We start from the raw sequence: 23,180 nt of genomic DNA, 5'->3' as shown, positions 1-23,180 counted from the left end.
ATCCATTTACAGTTTTACTCAGTTCAATTCAGTTTATTTATATTGCGCCAATTCACAACATGTAATCTCATGGTAGTTTACAGTTTACCGGATCATACAGTCAAATTTATTCAAAGACTGCTCTCTAATTAAAACCAGTTGATTGCATCGACTCATTGACTTGAAGGCAATCCCTCACACTAAGCATGCTTGCAGCGAAAGTGGAGAGGAAAATATCCCTTTGAACAGGAAGAAAGCTCCAGCAGAACCAGTCTCAGTGTGAGGCCAACTGGGGTTCAAGGAGACAGAGGCAAACATACAGAAAGGAGCAGAGAAACAAAAGGCAACTGTCAACCAGCTCCACAGGCCTGCCTCCCATTCTACTTTTATAAATTCTAGGAACCACTAGTAACTCTAGAGTATCTTGTATTACTAAATCACACCAACCACCATAAATTACTTTGTGATTACAATCATTGCTACCATCTTTAATATTCTTAGGTCAAGGAATAATCACAATTAAGTTTACTAAGCTGATTAGTAACTTCACCATTTAATATTTAAATAGATATACAATCTTAATCTTTTCTTTTGAGGGCAACAGCGGCATCAGATGCAGGAGTTTGCCCTGAAATCAAAAAGTTAACGATTCAAGCCCCCGCTCCGGCTTTTAGTGTCCTTGTGTCCTTTGGGTAAGGCACTTCACCCGCATTGCATCCTGATGGTGGCATCAGTGTACAGCAGCCTCGCTTCTGTCAGTCAGCCCCAGGGCAACTGTGGCTACCATGTAGCTTGCCACTATTAGTGTGTGAGTGTGTGTGTAAATGGGTGGATGGCTGAATAGAGTGTAGAACACTGAATTTCCCTTCGTATATTTGGAAGAATAATTTAATTGAATTTAAAGCGATTTGGTCAAGTCTCCTGGCTTGAAATATACTTTATAAGTACAGTCCATTTAACCTGACTCCACCAGATGGATTTGCTCCACATATCCATCTGGAAACCTTCCGTTGAAGTAATTTTGGGAAGGGGAGAAAATACTGGTTAGCTGATTGGCCTATGTTGGTGATAGACGGGCCAAATAAACCAATCAGATCAACGAAGCATATGACGTACTAACAGAGCAATGACGAAAACACAACCACAAGCCAGGCTAACTCTTGCCGAAACCAGTCGGGAGAAGAGCAAAAACATCTTTTCCTCTGAGAAAAGCCTCCAGAGCAGTGTTTTGCTCTTCTTTCAGTGAAGAAATACTCTGTAATTCCGATAAAACTTGCTCGATAGCCTCGCTAATGCTAGTTCCATCGGCTGAAGCCCGCATGTTCTTTAGACTGAACTGTCGCACTTCTCGTTGCGTCACACCTCAACCCGCCTCAAAGCCAACGCTGATTGGATGTTTGTTGGGTGAACTGCTCCAAATTTTCTTTAACGGAGAGTAGCCAGACTGATCTGCGAGTGAAACCTTGAAAGCTCGCGAGATCAGGATGGTTTCATGAGGCTACAGTCCATTTACCATTTTATCATTTATAGTGTGACACATAAATTACATTTAACTATCTTTGTCTTTTGTTTTACTGCTTACTTTTGTTGTGGGAAATTTTATTTTGTGCTCTCTCACTCCTTGATGATTGAAAAATTCCACAACACTTTGCTGTCACTACTACTGTTAATGGTGAACTGAAGTTAATATTTAACACTGAGTTTGTGATAAGATTCTTCTGATAGAATCAGTTGTCATGTCGTTTTCTTTTGTTCTACAAATTACTAAATACACTACTTAACCCATTTTAAACCCACATAAACACAAAACCATTCAGGTCAAGGATAATGATAATCTTCCCCAGACCTTGTGTCTGATCAGATCAACCACACCCTGCAGAGAATAGATTATTTAGGACCCACAAAGGATTTAAAGACTCAACACATAATGTTATCAATGATAGATTATGGTATGGTGGACATGACTGTTCTGCATCAGGGGGAAGGCCCCAAGAAACAGCCCCCATTTTGACACTTTTATCAACTTTTAAATCTGTCTGTATTTCACCTGAATTCAATTATGTTTTTAGCAAGACTTTGTGGCATGATGAGGAGGTGATGCATTGGATATGGAAACATCTGAAACATGTAGATTCCTAATGACTGGAGTATGAGACCCACACTTTCAGACAGCTTGAATTGAACTGCAGCAGCTCAAGCTGTTTGCTTTATAAAAAAAAAAAAAAAAAAAAAAACATGTCAAAAAACAAGCCAAATCTCAAATGAAACAAATTTGTAGTGGAAAATATAACATAGAACATCATCCTCAACAGTTTTTATATCTTTTGCCCTGTTAGTATTATTTCATTTATTAATACTGTAGACATAAAATGGTATATTTATGTTTTATTTTTAATGAAAATATATTTTTGCATGATTAGTTTAATTAACATTATATGACATGTTACACATATTGTTCAGAAACATAAAAGAGTTAAGAAATTAATGGCATGTTAGTAATCAAATGCTGTATCTCATTTTATTTTTAATACAACCCTAAGCTGCATGTTCAGAATTTACACAGAATGCAGTGAAGAGCATTTAATATGCCTTACTGGCACCAGATGTGTTATATGTCACAGTTTATTAAGCAAATCTTTTTCCCTAAGATGAAGAGTTGAACCACCTGGAGGACTGATAAACAATGTGGTGATCTAAAACACTGGTTCTCTAAGTTGTGATCATGGGGTCCTGGATCCATCCAGTATTAAGGCACGCCAGAAAAACTAAACTAAATAATAAATATCAATGTTAAAGTTTGCAAAGATGCTGTTGTTGTGATTCTATAGTTAAATTCTATTCCCAGCCTGCTGGGAATTTATGTTTCTGATACTTTAAGATGTTTATTGCCCTCCCCTGTAGGGGTGGTAAAATATCTTATTTAATCAGATATTATTTCAGCTGTTATATACTGTTTATGACACACAGTCCTACTAGCTGTGTGTTAGAAAAATAGATGAAAGAGTGATTCGAGCACTAATCATAGTCAAACAGTTATTTCTGCACATACATGGAATAAATTCACCACAACTTCTGTTCAAAATATAAGATTTTATTAACAAAAATCATTCAGCTCCAAGTCAAACGTGTTTCAGTTTAACATTCTCAACTAAGACTAGTAAAACTCAACTAAACTAAACTAACTACTATGTACAAAGAGGAAGGGGAAAACGGTTGAAAACCATATTGCAGTTTAAGATGGATTCTGTGTTTGAAACCAAAGTTTATCTGGAATAAATTGGGATATGATCAAATTAGCTTTTCACTAATTTTAAAGAAATTGGAATGTTTTCAGACCAATTCTCGATGCAAATCCATGAGGATAAATAAAAAATTATTTGCCCAAATAATGTTTTATTGAATGATTTGCCTAATCGAGAACCAATAACTTTTAGTTAAATGATTCTTTACCCTCTTTGAGATAGCTAGCAGCGAATAGACATCAGGATTCCACTAATTGACTTTTGGTCATACTTGGTAATGGAAATGTAATGAGCATCTGAGGAACACATGAACACTAATGTTATATCAGTGTTTAAATCCTTAATGAATAAAGCTTGTCTAAGCTTTAGCAACAGCTCAACACATATTCGTGTAGCATAGCGTAGCATACAGTCTATTCTTTAGCATCAATAAGCGTTGTCTTTACTCAGCAGTAAACACACGATATGATTAGCATCATCAAAAGACACATTGCTTGTTCTGTCCCTAATCATGCCAGACCTGCAAACCTTTTTCCATGTCCATTTGGAAAGCTTGAGTTTTATCCAGTTTTGCAGCTCTGCAGTCAGGGACTCATTGTCTCAGTCTCACAGCAGGGGTCCTCTCAGTCTCACACCAGGGCATGCTCCTCATCCAGTTTGGTTCTGTAAGTTCTGAAACTCAAGAGAAATGTGTTGCAAAAGTTCTGTTTGCAGCAGTTAGGTTCTGAAGAGTTCTGACTCATCCTTGATGGTTCTGGGGATCTGGTTCCCCTGGGGCCCGCATCTCCACTGTGGGCCACAGTGGGCCCCAGCTTTGAGCGCAGGAGCAGAAGGGAGCAAAAGAAAGAAAGAGCAAAAAGAGGCAAAAGAGAGCAAGAATCCTGTGTGCTCTGTGGTTTTGTTCTGTCCTCACAGGGAGGGGGGTAGGTTTTCACACCTCTGTGACTTCCATGTGACTGCTTTGGCTGAAAAAGGGGGGGCTGCTGAAGTCCCCCAGCTGTTATTCACCAAAGCTGCGTTTTCTTCTCTGGTCATCCTATCAGGATGAAATATGGACACTGGTTCCCACTGTCCAAAAAGTATGATCATGGCAAATGGCATAACACTGTGGTTCATTAACTTTGTAGAAATTGGGTCAAGAGTCGACTCTGGTACCAATTTGCGGGTAGGAAGCTGAAAAAATTGGGTACTTCTGTGTTTTGCAATTTTAAATGTTTGGTTTTAGCTAAAACAACCAGATATTGCTCACATTTGATACAAATCCAACAAGAAGACTCCAGAGAGGATTCCTATTGTCTTCTATCACAATCAGATCGTTTAAGTTTAACTTTAGCTTAGGTTAAAGCCTAAACCTCCATCTTATTTCATGCAGGGTGAATATTATGCTGCCTTCACCAATTCCTGTCAAGGCTCAGAACAGAGGACTCAGTATTCAAGGCAGACAGACAGATTTCTCAAAAAGCACTAATTTAAAAACGACAGATCTGCAGTGAGCAGCTAGGGCATCTAAGGCAGGAACCTCTGCAGGAGGAAAACACAGCTTAGGGACCATGTTAATCTGGCAGAGGATGATTATCAATGTGAGTCACTAACCTGGTCTTAAAATTAAGTCCTTGCCCAGAGGAAGAGTTAGATTCCAGCTGGACGGCTGCCAATATAATGCGACAACAGCTTCCTAGAGAGTTCCAGATGCCGAAGCCTTGAAGACAGCAAAACTGGCAGGAGAAAGAAGGTAAGACTATACAGAGGGTGGTTCGAGGAGGTTAAGGAGTCTGGGCCAGAGGATCAGAGATCTGAAGAGGTACCGACGGGAGATTTAGTTTGATATCAGAAGCAGTTCCAGATTTGGACAACTCGCAGAATCCAGCAGCAGTCCAAAGACAGGTCAGGCAAACAGATCAGAACGGGGGCAGGTACTGTAGGATCAGAAGTCCAAAGGCAGAACCGGTCAGGATCAGGCAATCAGAAAACACTATCACTCACTAGAAGACTCAACAAAGGCTTGAAAAATCTGGCACTGATGACTAGAAGCAGGTAGGTTAAATAACAACTGGAGCAGGTGACACAGATAAGCGGTATGAGAAACAGGGTGGAGCTACGCAGGTGAATGGAATGAACAATCAAGCCAGTAATCAGTGCCAAGATCATGACAATTTCAGTGCGTGCAAACACTCACCAGACTCTGTTTAGTTCTGTGAATGCTCTGAAATGGCCGTGTAACCTGTTTTAGACCTGTTCTGTTAATCAACACGACAGGGGAGTCATCGACAGCCAGTATGCCTCTTCCTCGACATGTAGTCACAGTGCCAAAATATATTTTCTATGCTACTTTTTCTTTTGACTTACTGCCAAATAAAAGCAAAGTAAATAAAACAATTCCTTTTGTTCACACTTCTCTGTGGTTTGTAAATAGTGTTCTGTAGCAGCCATATTAACATGTAGTTTGAAATCTGTCCATAAATTGTACGATAAAGTAGCCTTAGCTTCTAAGGATACATTTTTTTCTACAAAACATGTAATGCAGCTCAACGGCCAGTTTGACTGAAGTAAGAGCACACAGGGCAGAAAGAAATGCCATGATTTGATTAGATTTTGGAAAATTTTTTATTAATATTCATGAACATTGCCGGGTGGGAGATGGGGGGGGCATAAGGGGGTGTAGAAACAAAAAATTCTGAGATGTTTTTCTTTCTGTTGTGTTTATAAGAACAATTTATTTGTCCTTTTATGTTTCTGAAACCCATCAGTGCTGACGTGTTGAGGCAGAAACGTTTTTTTATGGCATGTTTCTTCTGACAGTGAAGAATATTGCCTTTATTTTAGGGGCTCAGCCAGAACCCAGCTTAAATCTGGTAAAGAATCTGTGGAAGATCCTTAGGATCAGGCTGATAATAAGCAGAACTTCTAACCACAAATACTTGGAGCTCATCAGTAAAGATAAATTGTCAAAATACCAGCTTATTGTCGCCAATAAAAAAAGGGTTTCAGAATTGCAAAAATACAGCATAGTATTTGTGTTTTTGAGACTTGAGCAGATAGGACATACTATTCATAGAAAAATATCACAGAAAGAGAGAGAAATGTATGTGACACATGCAGCCATGATATAAATCGACGTATACATTTTTTTACATTCCTATTTGCCCATTTTTCTGTTACAAACAGAAAGATTGGCTGCATGGCTTTTAATCCTAAAATGTAATGGAGTATAATACACTAACATATTGCACATACAGTAAGGAAAATAAGTATTAAAGTAAAAAAAATACAGAAATCACAATGTATGAGTTTTTAAAAACTATTTATTTGTATGATACAGCTGAATATAAGTATTTGAGAGCCTTAGAAAATCAATATTAATATTCTGTACAGTAGCTTTTCTTTGCAATTACACAAGTCAAACGTTTCCTGTAGTTTGCACCAGTTTTGCCCACATTGCAGGAGTATGAACTTGCAAAATAGCAGGGTGTTCAAATACTTATTTTCCTCACTGTATATAGATCCAGTTCACACATCTGCACAAATCTTCATGGATCCCATGTCTACCTCCAAGTATACAAAGATATCAATTTGCATAACTAGGATGAAACTATGGTCCTTTTTTTCACCTCCATGTCACCTTATCATGACTTCCAATATTTTTTTTTTTAAATAAGCAGAGCAGCTTTCTTTAAACAGTACTGTATGTGAAGCTGCTTCAACTAAAAATGAAAGTCTCTTCTCAGACGGGCTGACCTCGGCGAACGAGGCATATCATTTCAGATTAATGCTCAAGTACTACTTGCTCAAAACTGCTGTTGCCATGGTAACTGCAAATTTTGTTATTGGACCTTGTGTATCATTGTATTTTACTGCTGTTGCCGGGAAATGAGTCAGGCGGCAGCTCCCACCATCTCTCAGGGAAAAGGGAAAAGGGAGGGCAGACACTGACATGCTGGCATGATTTCACATTCTCACTTTTTAAGGATGTTTTTACACCCAAGCAGCACCTTTAAAATCACTGGACAGAAGTGACTGGTCATATATGCTTTATTAAGATCATTCCTAGAGGTCATATGCTTAGAGAGTATAACGTTCACAGCGTATAACCACTGCTGCATCTAATGGGGGAAACTCATTAAAATACAAAGAACTCAGGAGTACAGCTTGTTCATAAAAAAAAAAAAAAAAAATCATGAATGATGTATGAGTCGCTGAAATGTAAAATTCACTTTTAACCTAGCGCCATGCAACCAGACATAGTGACTAGAATATTTTAATCGGATTTGCAGTTCCAGGTCACAAAGGCATCGATTAAATCAGTAAATCAGAGCTGCTCTCTGAGGAGGCTTTAAAATTTAAAACACAGTGTTATATCAGCCTTTCAAAACTGTCTGTTAAAACTCTTAAGTAGGACGGTCAGGAAAGAAAGGCTTAGCAAGAGATTGGGAGGTGGGAGCAAAGTGAACATTGTTTCTGGGATGATAACTGTTGAAAATGTTGGGAACTTAAAATTTGGATCTTTTGCTGAAGGGTCTCACAGTCTGTGTTTAATATGAACAGTTGGTATTTACCATGCTTTGTCGAAGCATTCATTGCCTTTTTACTCGCAAGCATATTATTTATATTATTTGCAACTATTTGCTATGACAAAATTAAATGTATTTTATCAGGATTGTTTAGTACCAGGAGTGCTGGTGCCTATCGCTGTTAAAAATATATATATAAATTATGTCCTCTTTAGTTATTAACTCACCTGTTCCCTGTTCCAGCCCTCAAACCTCTTAGGTCCATATCATGTTTGGTTTCTTATTAAACTCTACACAACTTGCTTGCTGCACAATGTACTTACTGCCTTAACCAGTGGCGGCACCAGGGATTTATGAGAGCGGAGAAAGGAAGATCTTGAGTTTTTATAGGCGGTCTAACACACCCCTCGCAGGCCCCAGCTGGGATAAAGCTTGATGGAAGATGTTTGGTACCAATACAGAGCACAAATGAAGTACATTTGTTGCAATAAAAAGTGTGGGATACAGTTATATCCTCCTTCACCCCTTTTTTTATACTGCAATAACATTCAGTGCAGCTTATTTACTTTGCAATTCTCCGAATTAGTAAATACAGTTGGTGATTTGAAGTCAGTATTTGTCTAAGGTAGTGATTACCAACCGAGGGTAGGTTTACCCCTAGTGGTCTGCGAGTGCAATGCAAGGGATAAATGAAAATATATTTCTTAGGTAATAAAAAAAAATAGGGCTGGGATCTGTTTTGCTTTGTGAGGACCCAATTGAAAAATTAAACAAGGTTTTATCAACCAAAACGTAACTTTTTCTAATATGTCTGAATTCACCAAAATGATGCAGAGGAACAGACTGGATGTAGAGAAGAGCCTGGTATCAGCTGCTTTTCACACTGAGCTCAGTCTGACTATAATTTTTGTTGTGATTTGTTGCTGAATTTATCAAATTTAATTGTGATTATAAGGAAGTTACTCAGAGGACGTTCAGTTTTAATAAATACAGGTTGATAATATGATTTTATTTTATTTTTATTTTTATTCCTTGCTAACTCCCAGGTAAGATATTTATATGTATATTTTTTTTATTTAAGATGGAAAGAATTAAATGCCTAAGAAAGAAATGATCAGGTTAAAAGATTTGGTAAAATATTTTTTGTTTTATAATCAGTTATTGAACGTTCCACTTTTGGGCGATCTTCAATACTTTTGAGAGGGTACTCATGGTAAGACAAAATTCACAAAGGGGCACATAAGTCAAAAAAGGTTGGGAAACACTGGTCTAAGGAGAACCAAAGTGAACAAAGAGCACCATGAAGACCAAAAAAAACAGGAAGCCCATAGATAATATTGCAGGGCTAAAAACAGGTAAAGGTTAATCTAAACCAAGGTTTAACAGTAAAGCACAGCTGTAAAATGTACCAGAACAAGGCAACCTACCTCAATGAACACTTTGCATACGAAAATCATTAATCATAGAATATTTGAAGAAGCCTTTGGTAACTCTAGGGGATCTGCGGGGATCCATCGCTCAGCTGGAAGCATTTGACAACAAAGGAACCATCAGGAGGGCTTTCCAAAAATCTAGCATTTATTGAAAAGAGCTGCATAAAGACAGCCATTGTAAAAAATACTTGTAGGAAACACCAGTTATAGATTGATGCAGGGGAAAGTAAGTTTATTTATATTGCACATTTCAGTAGCGAGATAATTCAAAGAGCTGTACATAAAAAAAGGAACATTTGGGGAAAAAACTGAAAGAATATTGTAGTGGCATAAAGGTAATTTATTAGATAATAAAATAAATAAAATCATATTATCATAAAAACATAAGTAATAAAAAGACTAAAGAAAGTTTGACTACAAACTTAAACTTATCTTTAGATAGCACACTCAAAGGCTGCTCTAAAAAGAGGCTTTTTTTTATTTTGAATTAAAGCAAATTGTGGTTTCAGCACTTAAACAGTTTTCTGAGAGTTTATCCCAGATTAGTGGAGCATGAGAACTAGTAGCTACTACTCTATGCTTGGTTCGGGTTCAGGCTATGCAGAGTGAATTTCAGCCAGAAGACCTGAGAGGTCTCTGCGGTTGGTACACTTTTAGTAATTTATAGCTTAAGATAAGTATTTTAAAGTATTTTCTCTGAGATAAGGGGAGCGATTGGAAGGATTTTAGAACACAGCTCGAGTGTTCCACTTTCATAGTTTCAGTGAGGATGCAGGCAGCTGCGTTTTGAATCAGCTGCAGCAGTTTCATCCACTTTTTAGGCAGACCTTTGAAGGCTCCATTGCGATTACTATTTCTACCAAATATTAATGCATGAATTTGGCTTTCAGCCTACATAGAGGATATGGAAAATGTGTACGAAATAATTCTGATTAAATACAATGAAGACTACTAAAAATGCTTCTGGATTGAAAACTAACAATATGTATCCCTCAGGGAATATATGTGGCGGCATCGTGGTGTTGGGATCAGTTTCTTAAACAAGGGCATTGAAGCTGGTCAGAGTCAATAAGAAAACTAAAACCTTTATATACAGCCAGAGTTACAGTGGAATAGTTTTGGTAAAGTCAGTTGTTAGAATGGTCTTTTTAAAGCCTAAATTACACTGAGAAATTTTGGCAAGATTTAAAAATTTAATTAGACTGAGCTTTAAATATAGTGGGAAATTTTATTTTATCTTTTTCCCTGGTCTATCAAACAAGGTTCCAAAAAATAAATTTGCAAGGAAGTGTCCTACATAAATAAAGCAAACACATCTTGAAAGCCTTTAGTAAGCTGCAGAAATAAATAATAGGTAATTAGAATTAGCAAAAGAAAGTTACGGTAATCCCTATTAGTGTGGTTTTCAAGCAAAAACGTGCTTGAAAGAAAATACAGAGCAAAGTAAACAATTGTTTTCAAATTATTTTTCATACAATAAAATAAAAACAAAAAAAGATGCTGAACAAAAATAAAAGCTTTTAATCATTTGAATCTGGTATAATGTATAAAATAACATACAACACTATAAGAAAATATGCTAAATTTAGTTTAGGGTAGCAAACAAACACATTTAACCTGCAAAGATTACATATAAATAACTTTGTCATATATCATCCATTGAAAAGGCTCATATATTAAAGTTATTATTTACAACAGTACAAATATGAAGCAGTATAGATTAAGTCTGTATCTACTGTCATGAAACTACTTCTTAACTCCTCTGCCATGCTGGTGTGAAATGTAGCTGTGCACACAGAACTGCAGCTAAAAGAAAGTCAGTAGATGAAAGGTCAGACTGAGACCCTTCATTCGCTGTTTGCTGGGGCTTTAAATGAGATCTATGAAGAGTCTATTTAGGTTTCAAAGAGGCGACTACCTCCTGAGGAAGAGGGAAATCTGCCACTGAGTCGAGCTGCTCCCTGTAAACACAATCAAACACAAGCAAAGATATATTAGGAAGAATATGGGCACATATTTATATGTGTACTGGCGGTAAAATCGAAACTTACCCCCGTGGAGAAGTTGGCATGGGCATAAAGAAGGACAGCAATGTCGTTGTGACCAGCCTCTAACGCAATGGACAGAGCTGAGCTGTTGTCCTGTTTGCACATTAAACAGCTTCAGTTACAATGCTTTGAACAACAGATATTTAAAAAGTGCCAACACTTTGGCCAGTAGACATATTGAATGGGAACTTTGTCACGTTTAATACTTTCTAACAGGATTTTTGACACAAGGCGGGGGAACCTCTTTCTCTCAGCTTGGAGCCAACATGCTGAGAGGAGCTGTTAGAGGAAATGACTCACGCTGTCAGTGAGGGTGGCATCACAGTCGGGCTGTGCCAGCAGCAGTTTGACAATATCGGCATGGCCATGCTCACTGGCACACATCAGCGCTGTGGAGCCCTCATCGTCCTGGATATTGACTTCTGCCCCCTGTGCCAGGAGAGCCTGGACCATATCCATCCTGCCATGGCTCACAGCTAGCATTAGAGCAGTCTGACCAGCCTGCAGGGAGAGGGGTCAAACTCAGAAAAAGCTGTTTGCATCACAGTTATATTTAGGGGTTTATGGAAGGAAGTTTGAACGTCTGCTTTTATTTATCAGTACTAGCTTAGTGGTTTTTAAGAGTTGCATCAATTTGCATTTATATGGATCTGCAAAATTCACTGGACATGATTAAGCAGCAAAAAGAACTTACTGAAAAAGAAATAACCTGTTTTTTTTTTTTTTTTTCAAATTTGCTATTTCTAAATGTTGTGTTTGCAAATAGAAATGATCAGAAACTTATTTGACATGCTATATTTTAATTGACTCCTTCCAAAGAGGTGAATGTGGTAGAAGCCTGAGCTGACCTGGATAGCCTTGGCGTTGACGTCTCCTTTAGAGAAGAGCTGCTCCACCACCCTCATATCCTTGGGATTTTCCACTGCTGCCAGCGCAGCCAGCATAATGGGAGTGTAACCTGCCATGTTCTGCTGATTAATGTTGCACACCTCTGTGGCAAGGATATTTAAAAGATAAAAAAACAGGAAAACACCAAAAAATAAATGCAACAATTAGATGACTGCATCATGTCTCAAACCTATATAAAAGTAAGCAAACTATATTTTAGAACCGCTAATTAAATTATAACTGTTTGCAACTTGAACCAATAGAACCTCGCTTTTACTGCATGCTCTCACAAAAGCAAAACTTTATCTACACAACAACAAAGATCTAAATAATGCAGCCTTCTGAGATAGATGAGCTGATTATATGAAGTACTATACCGTAGGACACAGATGGACAGTTGGTATTTCACTACTATTCATTTTAAGAAGCCCAGTTAATATGCATGCTCAGGAACATCAATAACAGTTTAATGTGACATTGAGAACTATTAGTTCATAATATATTTATCTCCCAAACTCTCTTGCCTCAAATCACTTTTGCTCCACTAGCTTTTCAGACTTGTAGCAGTGAATTTATGAGTTTGTCTGCTGCTTACACTTTTATCAAAGAAACCCTGAATTACCTGGCCTTTAGTTGTATGACCTTTGACCTCTTCAGTCAATCAGTAAAAAACTCAATCATGCATAATGTGCGACACAGTAAATCCCTCTACCTAAGAGTTAAGAAATCTGTGGTTGTGCAATCTGACATAGATAGACAATTCTAATCAATAAATTGAAAGTTTTTATAATATTTTATAAAAACAACTTCAGGCTTTAGTTTATTCATTATGAAGTTCATGGCTAACACAAAGTTATGCACAAATGTGAAGCGGATGAAGCATGAAATTCTGAAGTAGGACATAAATTAACCACATTTCAACTCAATTAAACCTGCAAGTCTTCTGGGAAATGTCTCCTTCAAATACTTACAGACTGAATTTGCTGTGTAGTCCACTTTGCAGAACAGCTTTAAGCTCAGTCAGAGTAATTGAAGAAAATCATTATTTATGTTTTATCACATGTTGTTATTCAGATTAAGGTCTGGACCTTGGGGCATTAAAACAAACTAAAATGTTTTGATCTAAATAATAATGCAGCTCTTGCAGCTACATATTTTTCCTTGTGTTGTTTATAGGTGAAGCACCACCGTTGTTTAAAATATTTGTGGCTTCTAACAGCTTTATGTTCAACACTACATTGTGCTTAATTCTGCTGAGCTATCCTAAAACCATAGAATACATTTTAAAGCCTTTATGTACCTGCATCAAGCAGTTTCTTGACAACACCAAAGTTGGAGTGGGAAACACTGTAGTGTAGGGCTGTATTTCCATTACCATCAGCCATGTTGACAATGTGTTGCAACACTGAGGGGGAAATCATCTGGAAAGCAGATAAGTACTCCCCTACTGTGTCAGGAGCAGCTAACTTGTGGCTGGACACAGAGAACCACTCTTGCTGAAGTGTGCATAGACAATCATGCTGCAAAAAGAGGATAAAAGACTTGATGGATGTAGAGAGGTGCAGTTAAAAATACATTTGAGAACATTGAAGACATTCAGATAGCTAACAGCTGCCAATAAACATACCAGTTCCCTGCTGGACAGAGCCGGGTCCTCTCTCAGGTGCATCTTCAAAGCTTGGCACGCAGAAAACATCCTTTCACTTAAATTGAATCTAAAAATAAGACAATGTGTTTTGAACAGACCTTAGAAGAAATCTTCAGACATATAAAAACAAAATCATAAAGGCTTTTGTATTTCTACATTACCTGTGCTGTCTAGATAATTTCAAACTCCCTTTGGATCCTTTGTTGGGGCCGTCTTTTTCTTTTTTTGCCTGCCATCCATCTTGGGGAAAAATCTTAAAAGTTTCACATTCCCTTCCTTCTCCTTCTTCATGCTTGTAATTGGATGTTGGTTCCAATCTATCAATTAAGATATCTATCACGATACACGTATACAGAAATTCTTTTCTGCCCTCTGGCATCAAGGAGTTGAGCAATTTGTAAATGTCAGTTGGTCTGTTCTGCTTCCTTTCCCTTGAAAGTCTTTGCAATGAGCTCTTTCATTATTGTATTCTAATACATTTTATTACATTGTTGTGTTTAAGCAAGCCAAAGGCAAATTTCTGCCACCATTGTGTATGGTAGACAATAAAGTTTTTCTATTCTATTCTATTCTATTCTATTCTATTCTATTCTATTCTATTCTATTCTATTCTATTCTATTCTATAATCCAACTGTAAAACCATGCTGTTTATTCAAGACTTACCCTGCAGTCACCTTCATGAATTTCATGCTTTTCCGGTTGCTACCATGGCACTGGTCAGAACCCTGTTTCTTGATTATCGACCATGGCTTACAGGGGTTAGCTGACCTGTCTGGGAGTAAGAAAACAGGCCTCGTCTCTTAGGATTTCACTGCATAAATAAAGGTCAAATGCCCACAATCAAAAGGAGTTTATCATATTTGAAACCTTATTTCTAAACTCCCCCATTGGAGTCTAGCAAAAAAGAAACAGCCATAAGCTTTATAAGTTTTATGGAAGATCTGATGAAAAAAGCAACTAGAGTGAAAGATCAACATTAAAGCATTTCAGTTTGGTGTCTCTTGGAGCAGAATATCTAGAAAATGTTATTTGTCAAATATGACTCAGCTCCTTAAAGGCAAAGAGGAGGATGTTCTTTTTCCAGACGGATCATTAAAATAAGTGGTTCTTCTAATTGTCATTCATTCTGGTGATATGTTTCTGCACATGGACACTTTCAGGTGTCTATGTGTGGTGAGCGACGGTTTCAGACAATAATTGAAGCTGGCATTTCTCACCGTGGTTCTTTGAAAATAGCAGAGGATCTTAAGAGAAAAATGTCTATGAAGTGTGTGAGAAGAAAAGACAGGCCTCAGAAAAGAGAAACAAGACCAGATTGTTTTTTGGAGATTCTTTCATGCGATTGGCGTAGACTGCAGTGAAATCTATTTCACGTCACTGCTAGGAAAATGAGGAGAAATGAGCTTATGCACGCTCTTGCACAAGTTGAATAGGCGTTCCCTCTCGGAAGCAGGTACAGGGTTCACTGCAAAAAATATAAATCTCAATAAGTTATTTTTTCTTAAAATAAGTGTGTTTTTTCTTGATTTGAGGAGGTAAGTAAGACACTTTGCCAATGGAACAAGACAATTTCCTTTTAAAATAAGAAAAAACTATTTTATCGTCTTATTTCAAGTAAATATTATCTAACTATCTTATTTTAAGAGTGAAAATACTCATTCCATTGGCAAATCATCTTATTTACCTGCTCAAATTAAGGCTAAATATACTTAATTTAAGCCATTTTTTACTTATTTCTGGATTGTTTTTGCAGTGTTGTGCAGGTGCATTTTTTTTTTAATGAAGAGGGTGGTTCTTGTGAAAAATTCAGGAAAATCCTCCACGATATCTTTAAGCTGCATACACTGACTGACGCCACCTATCCACTAAGCCACCAAATTGTGACTGAACACCTCAATTTATTTAGCAGGTGGGAAAAGATCATGCTCCAAAGCACATCTTACATATTTACTCTTTCAAGACGGGTGGTTTAAAACAGAGAAACAAACAAACAAAAAAAAAAACATGGAACTCAGGTCAGGGGTTCATAGTCAAATATTGCATTAATACTGTATTATTTCATCATCAGCATTATGTTTTGTTAAAACCTCTAAATTTATGGAAATCTGTGTTATACATAAGTATGAAACAGACATATAAAGAATTAAAGAAATTTGATGCATGGGTTTCACTATTTTTAGACAAATAAAATTCCGAAAAGTATTGCATGCAAAGTAAGTAAAAGCAAATAGATTTTTTAGTTTTTTCTTTCAGAGTTTGTGACAACTTTGAACCTCTATCAACTAAAACTTCCTATTCCTTTGTGCATGATATCTTCTGATTTGAAGTGTTAATTTAGTCCTGCTAGAGATCCACATTTTGCAGGTGGTGTTAAGGTCTAAAAAAAGATGTTTAAGAACCATAAAGAAAAACTAAACTCTTTAGACCACAACCTTACAGGCATCACAGCAATTATCATTGTTTAATTTAGAGTTGTTAAAACCCCATAATAACAAATCCACTGCACACAAATGTAAACTATTTTAATGTCATATCATTGATTGGAAATTCTCCATTTGAGGAAGCTCATTTGAAATGAGAGAGCACTCTCAGACACCAGTTCCTCCTACAAACCCTTTTAATTTTAGATCCAAAGCCACAAACTGCTATGTGGGACAATATGACTTCCAAAACCAAATATCATTCCAAGCATTGCAAGTGCATCCCACATGCCAAACCAAATGCAACCACATCCGCTGATTTAAACCAGTTTTTTTCTGCACCAAGGAAAAACTTTAAGCTTGACCCTTTCACAGTAAACACCAACATAATTTATAAAGAAGTTAAACCTAGGTCAAACAGTGCAGGATACTCACACAAAACTCCTCTTACCTTGTAGTGTTGAGGTTGCTTGTTGCTCTAAGATCTTTATCATTTTCTTTACTTCTGATTCATGAGTATCTTGTTGGAAGATTTCTGGATGTTCTTTAGAGACACCAAGAGGCTGAGATGGGGAATGCAAGTCTGTGTGTGCAGCAGAGAATATAAGAGGGACATTTTGGATTAGAATCAACATGAAATGACTGATAAAAAAGTATTTGATTTGACAGAACATTTAGAGTGGTTCGTAGAAGTATACAAATCTCTGTTAAAAATCCAGGTTTTAAAAATGTATTCTAGCCTAAGAAATTAAGTCAGAAGGGTATAAGATGTGAAACCTTTTTCAAATAAAATGCTTTATTTAATTCACATTATTTAAGTAAATGCTACTGTAAATAAATATGTTATATGGGGGGTGGGTTGTAAAATGTGAATGAAGGCAATATCCTGGCTATGCATCTTTATAATACTCTTCTTGAACTTGTACTTCAAAGTCAAATTCAATGATAGGGATAAAACATAGAAGCTGGACCATGTAGTCAACGGAAACAATTTTAAAAAGAAAATGCAAAAAATGCAAGTAAACATGTTATAAAATACCAATGAGATGGATTACAGTAAATCTATTCCACCTAGATAAAGATAAGCTGACCTGGTATGATTTTACTTACATTGAAGTTTGCTTAAGTTACTAAAGATCATAATATAGTTCTACAATCAAACGAGGAATACAAAAGAGTTCCCCAGTGTTTGAGTATACATTATCTACACAATAGTGCTGTGAAGACAGTTCCTAATAGTTAGAAAAACAAAGACTTATATGGGAGGCCTTTAAGTTTTAAAGCTATTAGCTCACTTCTCTAGGAAGGCCCATGTTCTCCTAGACTAAGTCCACCCTGGACACAATGCTTAATTCAGTTTTTTTATGTTGCTTATGTCTGACTCTAGTGCAAGCTGTTTGCAGCGTCAAATGGACCTGCATGCACAAAAGAACAGTGACCATACAGTGCCATCTACTTTGGTAGAGGAAGCATGAAATAAATAACTGTTGTAGTTTATGCTGTCAAGAGGGAGCCATTTTGTTTGCAGATGTTTTGGGGTAGATGCAAAAATAAAAAGAGAGTGAAACTTGCAGTGTAACTTGCAGAGCTTTGACTGCAAACTCAGCATAGCTTCTATTGTCTGGAAAAATTTTACAAATCTGCATTTGTAGCAACAATGGCGAAGAGGGGTAGTAGTGCGGGGTTAAGGAATACTTTTCCTAAGTTCCATAAGTTCAGTTCTCTTTTTCCCACATTGCCACCTGTACTTGTTTGGCAGAGACTGCAGGTGATCTTGCTCTACAATCTTGTGTGTTCTCAATATGTCTAGATAAGAACTACACTAGGAAGATAGCTGCATTGTTTTTCAAAGAAAACACATCAGCCAATAAAATCTTCCATAAAAACTGGTGAGTGGATTTGCTGTGGAACCAAACTGGAGCTTTAGAGCCACAATTCTGAAAGATGTTTATCAAAGAAATGGCACCATGCAATGCCATAAAGAGCACTGTTGTTAAACATGGTGGTAACAAACATAATGAAGTTAGATTACCAGAGGACAATTAAAGCTTTTAAATGGCCTGAGTCCAGAACTACTCCTTGGGTCACCTGAAGATAGTTGGAGGACAGTTGTAAATATAAATGGATATGATTTGATAATGTTTACGAGCTTGAGTTGGAAACATAAAAAGCTGAGAGTTGGCTGAAAATATAACAAAAGTTCTACATCTCAAAAAGTGTGTACACTTAGAAGGGTTGTACCAGTAGAAGTATAAAGGAAGCTGTTAAAACTTAGATTCCCTTGAATGGGCACCAGCCTAATTATAGCAAAAAACAGATAAACAAACTTGTAAAACGTCAGAGAGGCAAAAGTTGACACACTATAAACAACAGATTTGAAGAAATCTTGTCTTACCTGTTGTTTGAGATGTTAAATGATGTATAGCTGCTCTTCCTTCGGTCATGCTTTTAACATTGCTGATTGGTTTGGACGTAGTGTAGTGGTCACTGCAATCCCCTGTGAAAAGGTCTCCATGTTCCTTTAAAAGCCTGTGCATCTTCTTTATGTAATGGTTAAAGTCATGGTCCCACTGAAACTGTGAGGAATGCTGGAACTTTGTTTTAGGTATGCATGATGGAACAGAAAAGTCCTGTATTCGACCTTCACCTACTCCTATAGTCCTTGTTTTGATGGGATCAGGAAGATGAGATGGTCCTGAAGCCATGTTGCGTGTTTTCAGCCCCACAAGGAAATTCTCATTAATATTTGTTAATCCAACACCACAGTCTCGGGTTGCCTTGTTAATCCTTTCTGGTGGTCGTTTTGAATAAAACTCTGAAATTGTGGTATTAACGCCAACGGTACGAGTTTCTGTTGTGCAAATGATCCCTCCAACCCCACCGCCAACAGATACACATCTAGTGAATGTGTGAGTGGTATTGGTGTGCTTGTCTTGTTTGCTGAGTAGTGTGTTGGTGCCAGAGTCAATGCTAAAGGTCTGCCTGGTGTTGGTGAAACGAGAAACTGAACTGCACAACGTGTTGGTATGCTGTGAAGCCATTTGAGGTGATGCCGTTATTCCCAGGTCAACTCCTCTTAGTGAATCTGTGTTAATACCTCTGGAAATGTTTTTCTTTGCCTTGAGAATTGGAAAGGCATCAGCATATTTCTCATATTTTACCTTTTCATTCTCAAATGCTAGATTCTCAATAGGAGACTCTGTGTTACTTTCAGCATCAGATAGTTCCACCTCCGTCCCAACTCCGACTGTCCTTGTGAAAACTTGAATCCCAACAGCTTTTTCACTGGTCTCCTTTTTCTCCCTAAGCTCCCAGTGGTTCATTGACACATCTAGGCCTGTACAAACATCCTTCGTATCAGGCCTGCAACATACCCCCACAGCTTTAACTTCTGTTGCATCCCATGTGCTTGCATCTTGAAGCTCTACATGATTTCCAACTCCCTGATTTTTAGTACATGGTCTTGTTGTTGTGCCTACACTAACAGAGTGGGGCTTAGCGAAGCAAGCCTTGTCAACTCGGTTCCTGGCTCCTGCTGCTTGAAGTTCTAGTCTCAGACGGGTTAGTTCTATCTGAAGAGCGGACTCTTTCAACTCAGTTTCTAATTGGGAAATCTTCTCCTTCAAGGCAGAATTGAGTAGTTGAAGAGCATCAACTTCTGCTTCATCTTTTTTGTGAATTCCAAGACTGACTTCAGTTACTTCTGTTGCAACAGATCTGCTCTCTACCTGCTCTCTGTGCACAGATTTGTTTTCTTTTGAGATTTTAAAGAAAATGTTTTTCATATTGATATCAGTTTGAATGTCAGTAGACTTTTCTTGTAACACTCTACTATTACTACAGCCTTGTTCCTGCCATGAAAGCAGACTGCTACCTTTGACAGTTCTTTCTAATGCTTGCATCTCTTCAGTGAGGTGCCTGAATTCTCTCAGGTCAGTGTGATAACTTTCTTTGGAGTCTTTGAGTTCTGCTTCATTGTGCTGTTTATTTTCAAAGTCAAACCCTTCTTCCCCGTATGATGTTTTCCAAGTCACGTCATTTATACTCTTGCTGTCACTTAGCTGAGAGAGCAACTGCCTCTTTTCTTCCTGAAGGACTGAGATTTTGACTTGAAGGACAGGAATGATTTTCACCTGCTCTTCCAACTCCTTTAGCTTTTTTAGAGCTACCACCATCTGGTCACGGACATGCTGAAGGTGCATAGACCCAAGACTTGCAACGGGAGTACTTCTTCCAGAACTTTGTGGACTCAACTTCAGGCACCCTGTGCTGCCTCTACTTCCAAGGGATGGGACAAGGTGAGCATTCAATTCATCAGCAGGCTTGTTTCCATTGTTGTTCTGGTTATATGCACCCAGGCCAGTGAAGGGTGACTTGGAACCAGCGGGGCTTACTCCTCCAAAGCTGGCTAGTCGACGACGAGGAAGTGGTTGAGGTGGAGACTGAATTTTGTGTTCATGGGTCTCCATGACTGACTGCTCTCTCACCGTGGCTGGTCGTTGTGGAGCAGCGTTTCTCTCAGCCGGTTGAGGTTTTGATTCTATTTTCCTTTGAGAGTTGCCTGGACCTTCACTCTTTGAACGTCTGTCATCCATGAAGGAACTATGTGATGGAGGTAGGGGAGGTCTACCTTTAGTTGTAGATGACATGCCCAACAATCTTGCATCATCGCTGCCTGGTAACGACACAGGCTCAGAATGGCCACTTGAAACACAAATCTGCGTTTTTTCCACATCACTGAGAGCCACTCTGGGCCTCCTCTTTAGGCTTAGTCGCTTAATGGTTATGCCGTTTTGGATACCACCCAAGTCCAATTGATGATTGGATTCAGTCTCTTGATATTTGGGAACACACTCCTCAGTGATTTGACCTGTTGAGTCAAGAATAGAATTTTACTTTTCATTGATATTATTTTCAAAACAATAAATCAACCAATCAATCGATCACAGAAGAAAACACAAGAAAAACAGGTAAATTAAAATGTATCCATTCAAAATTCAGCCTTAAAATTCAGAGTGAAGCTACATATAACTAGTAATAAATGTATAAATATATATTAGAATTTTCTTCTACTTACCTTAATCTAAAATGATCCACCATGCACTTTTCTATGGAAGTCAAAAGGCTTCTTCTACCTTATACTACTTTTGACCATTATATCTGTTAGCCTATCCCACCAGAGGAGGAGGAACAGAGGAGGACTTTCCACTCACACAAGAGCTGTTTTGAGCAGCCATTCCTTTCCAAAATGGTACGTCTCTCTGCATAGACTAAATCCACTCTATAATTACAGTAAAACTCTCCCTCTAAATGCCCAACCATTCTCTTTCTTGGCAGTTTTTTTTTACCGCAGACATTCCCCAATCATTTTAGACAGCAAGTAAACAAAAAGTAGAGCAACCAGGTAAAACTATTCACTTGCAATTCCCTGCATTCATATTTAATGTGCATATTCTGGTGCAAACCATATAATGTCAAGTTACACTTAGTTTGGAATTACAATCTATTATATAACAACAGAACTAATCTAAGACACAGAACGCTTACAAATCATTCAGCATAATGACAAACTGACACTGCAGCATTTGATATAAAATCAATAGTTACCTGCCACATTTCTTAGGATGTAACTGTACTGAGCCATCCTGTCCGTTTATATCCAAAATCAAACTCTGCCTGTACTGTACAAGAAAGAATTCTTTACTAATCACAGTTATTAGTCCTCCCTCTCACTGCCTTGCTGCTATGTTCACTTTCTCTCTCCAAAGACGGGTTCGATAACAGCTCACTGTACAATGCTTGGATAGAGGAAATGCTATACCTGTCCAGGCCACATGATAGCCAATTCTGCAAAACTGCTTTGAGGAGTAGCCTAAGACTCCTGGCATAACCGCTATACCATGCCATATCAAATTCTCATCCATAAGCAGCTTCTGTTTTCACCCCTTAACGACTTAAGAAGACTTTGTCTTTAAATTTCATTTCCATTAATTAGAATTAATCAGAGCTCAAAATATGCTGTAACCTTACTAGAAATAAAATAGTATGACGTCATGCAGACTGTGTTAAACTCCTGCTAAAAAATGAATTGGAAAACAAGAAAACAGTGTTATTTATGATAGATTATGTCTTAATGAAAACAATGATTTGAAATTGAAAACTTTTGCAAGAAATTATCAGCGAGTAAAACGAGGATAATCCAAACGGCAAAAGCACACAGGATCAACATCTACACTTCTTCCTGGCAGCTAGGTTTCTATTCCCTTCAGTTCTCTTTTTTCTTACATGCAAGTCTGAGTCTCTGTCTGCCATCTGGTTTTTAAATCTGCCTTGTCAGCTCTCTATTCACAGTCTGGATTCACTCTTTTTCTATCTGGAAATGCCCTATTTTAAAATAATATCAACAGGCTACAGTATATTGCATTATCTAAATACTTGGTTTACTCTGTTAGTTAATAAGATCTTTAAATAAATGTGATCTTGTTTTTAGTGCATGTTCTGCCTCCAGCCAGTGATGTCTGACAAAAATAAAGTTTAAAAGAATAATACATTTGCTGCCTTGATATGACAATGTGCTGCCAACCCCTGTAGATTACCCTTCCTTTATGTGTTGCTGTGTTGGATGGTATTACAGTGGGGCAACCTCTGTGTGCTGTAGCTTTAGCTTCAGCTTTTTTTTTTTTTTTGTCATTACACTGTCACAAGTACAGAGCAATGAAATGCACTCTCTGCATTTAATCCATCCCCTTGGGGAGAAGTGGGCTGCCAATGTGCAGCACGTGGGGAGCAGTGTGTGGTTAAGGGTCTTTGCTCAGGGATCCAGATTGGCAGTCTGTGGGATTTGGGCTCGAACTCAGAACCTCTGGATTCCAAGCGCAATGTCCTAACCACAAGGCTGCTACTCCCCTACTTTAGCTTTTTGTCTAGGCAAGAAAACTCAGAATGATGGGCTAACAGATGCAAACCCCAAAAAAGATAAAACAGGCTTAACAGAATGTATAAAGTTGGATGCT

General features: G+C 37.8%; 1 protein-coding gene across 2 annotated transcripts; it reads right to left on the bottom strand.

The window, feature by feature from the left end:
* Positions 1-9,299: 9,299 nt before the first annotated feature.
* Positions 9,300-21,882, bottom strand: LOC119796439 (KN motif and ankyrin repeat domain-containing protein 1-like). Of its 2 annotated transcripts, none has more exons than XM_038304997.1 (11): positions 21,775-21,882; positions 18,563-21,037; positions 16,619-16,750; positions 14,411-14,519; positions 13,908-14,063; positions 13,726-13,813; positions 13,399-13,618; positions 12,059-12,201; positions 11,511-11,711; positions 11,214-11,303; positions 9,300-11,123 (listed from the first exon to the last, which is right to left on the bottom strand). In XM_038304997.1, the coding sequence occupies exons 1-11, from the start codon at positions 21,809-21,811 to the stop codon at positions 11,058-11,060; spliced, it is 3,717 nt and encodes a 1,238-aa protein (XP_038160925.1). In that variant the 5' UTR covers positions 21,812-21,882; the 3' UTR covers positions 9,300-11,057. The 2 variants fall into 2 exon arrangements, with proteins under 2 accessions (XP_038160925.1, XP_038160926.1); XM_038304998.1 differs by lacking the exon at positions 21,775-21,882 and adding an exon at positions 21,245-21,398.
* Between the last annotated feature and the right edge of the window lie 1,298 nt (positions 21,883-23,180).

The sequence above is a fragment of the Cyprinodon tularosa genome, unplaced genomic scaffold (assembly GCF_016077235.1).
Source record: "Cyprinodon tularosa strain WSP-4 unplaced genomic scaffold, ASM1607723v1 ctg55, whole genome shotgun sequence".
NCBI classification, from domain to species: domain Eukaryota; kingdom Metazoa; phylum Chordata; class Actinopteri; order Cyprinodontiformes; family Cyprinodontidae; genus Cyprinodon; species Cyprinodon tularosa.
Note: the sequence above shows the minus strand (reverse complement) of the source record. Positions and strands in the feature narration are given on the sequence as shown.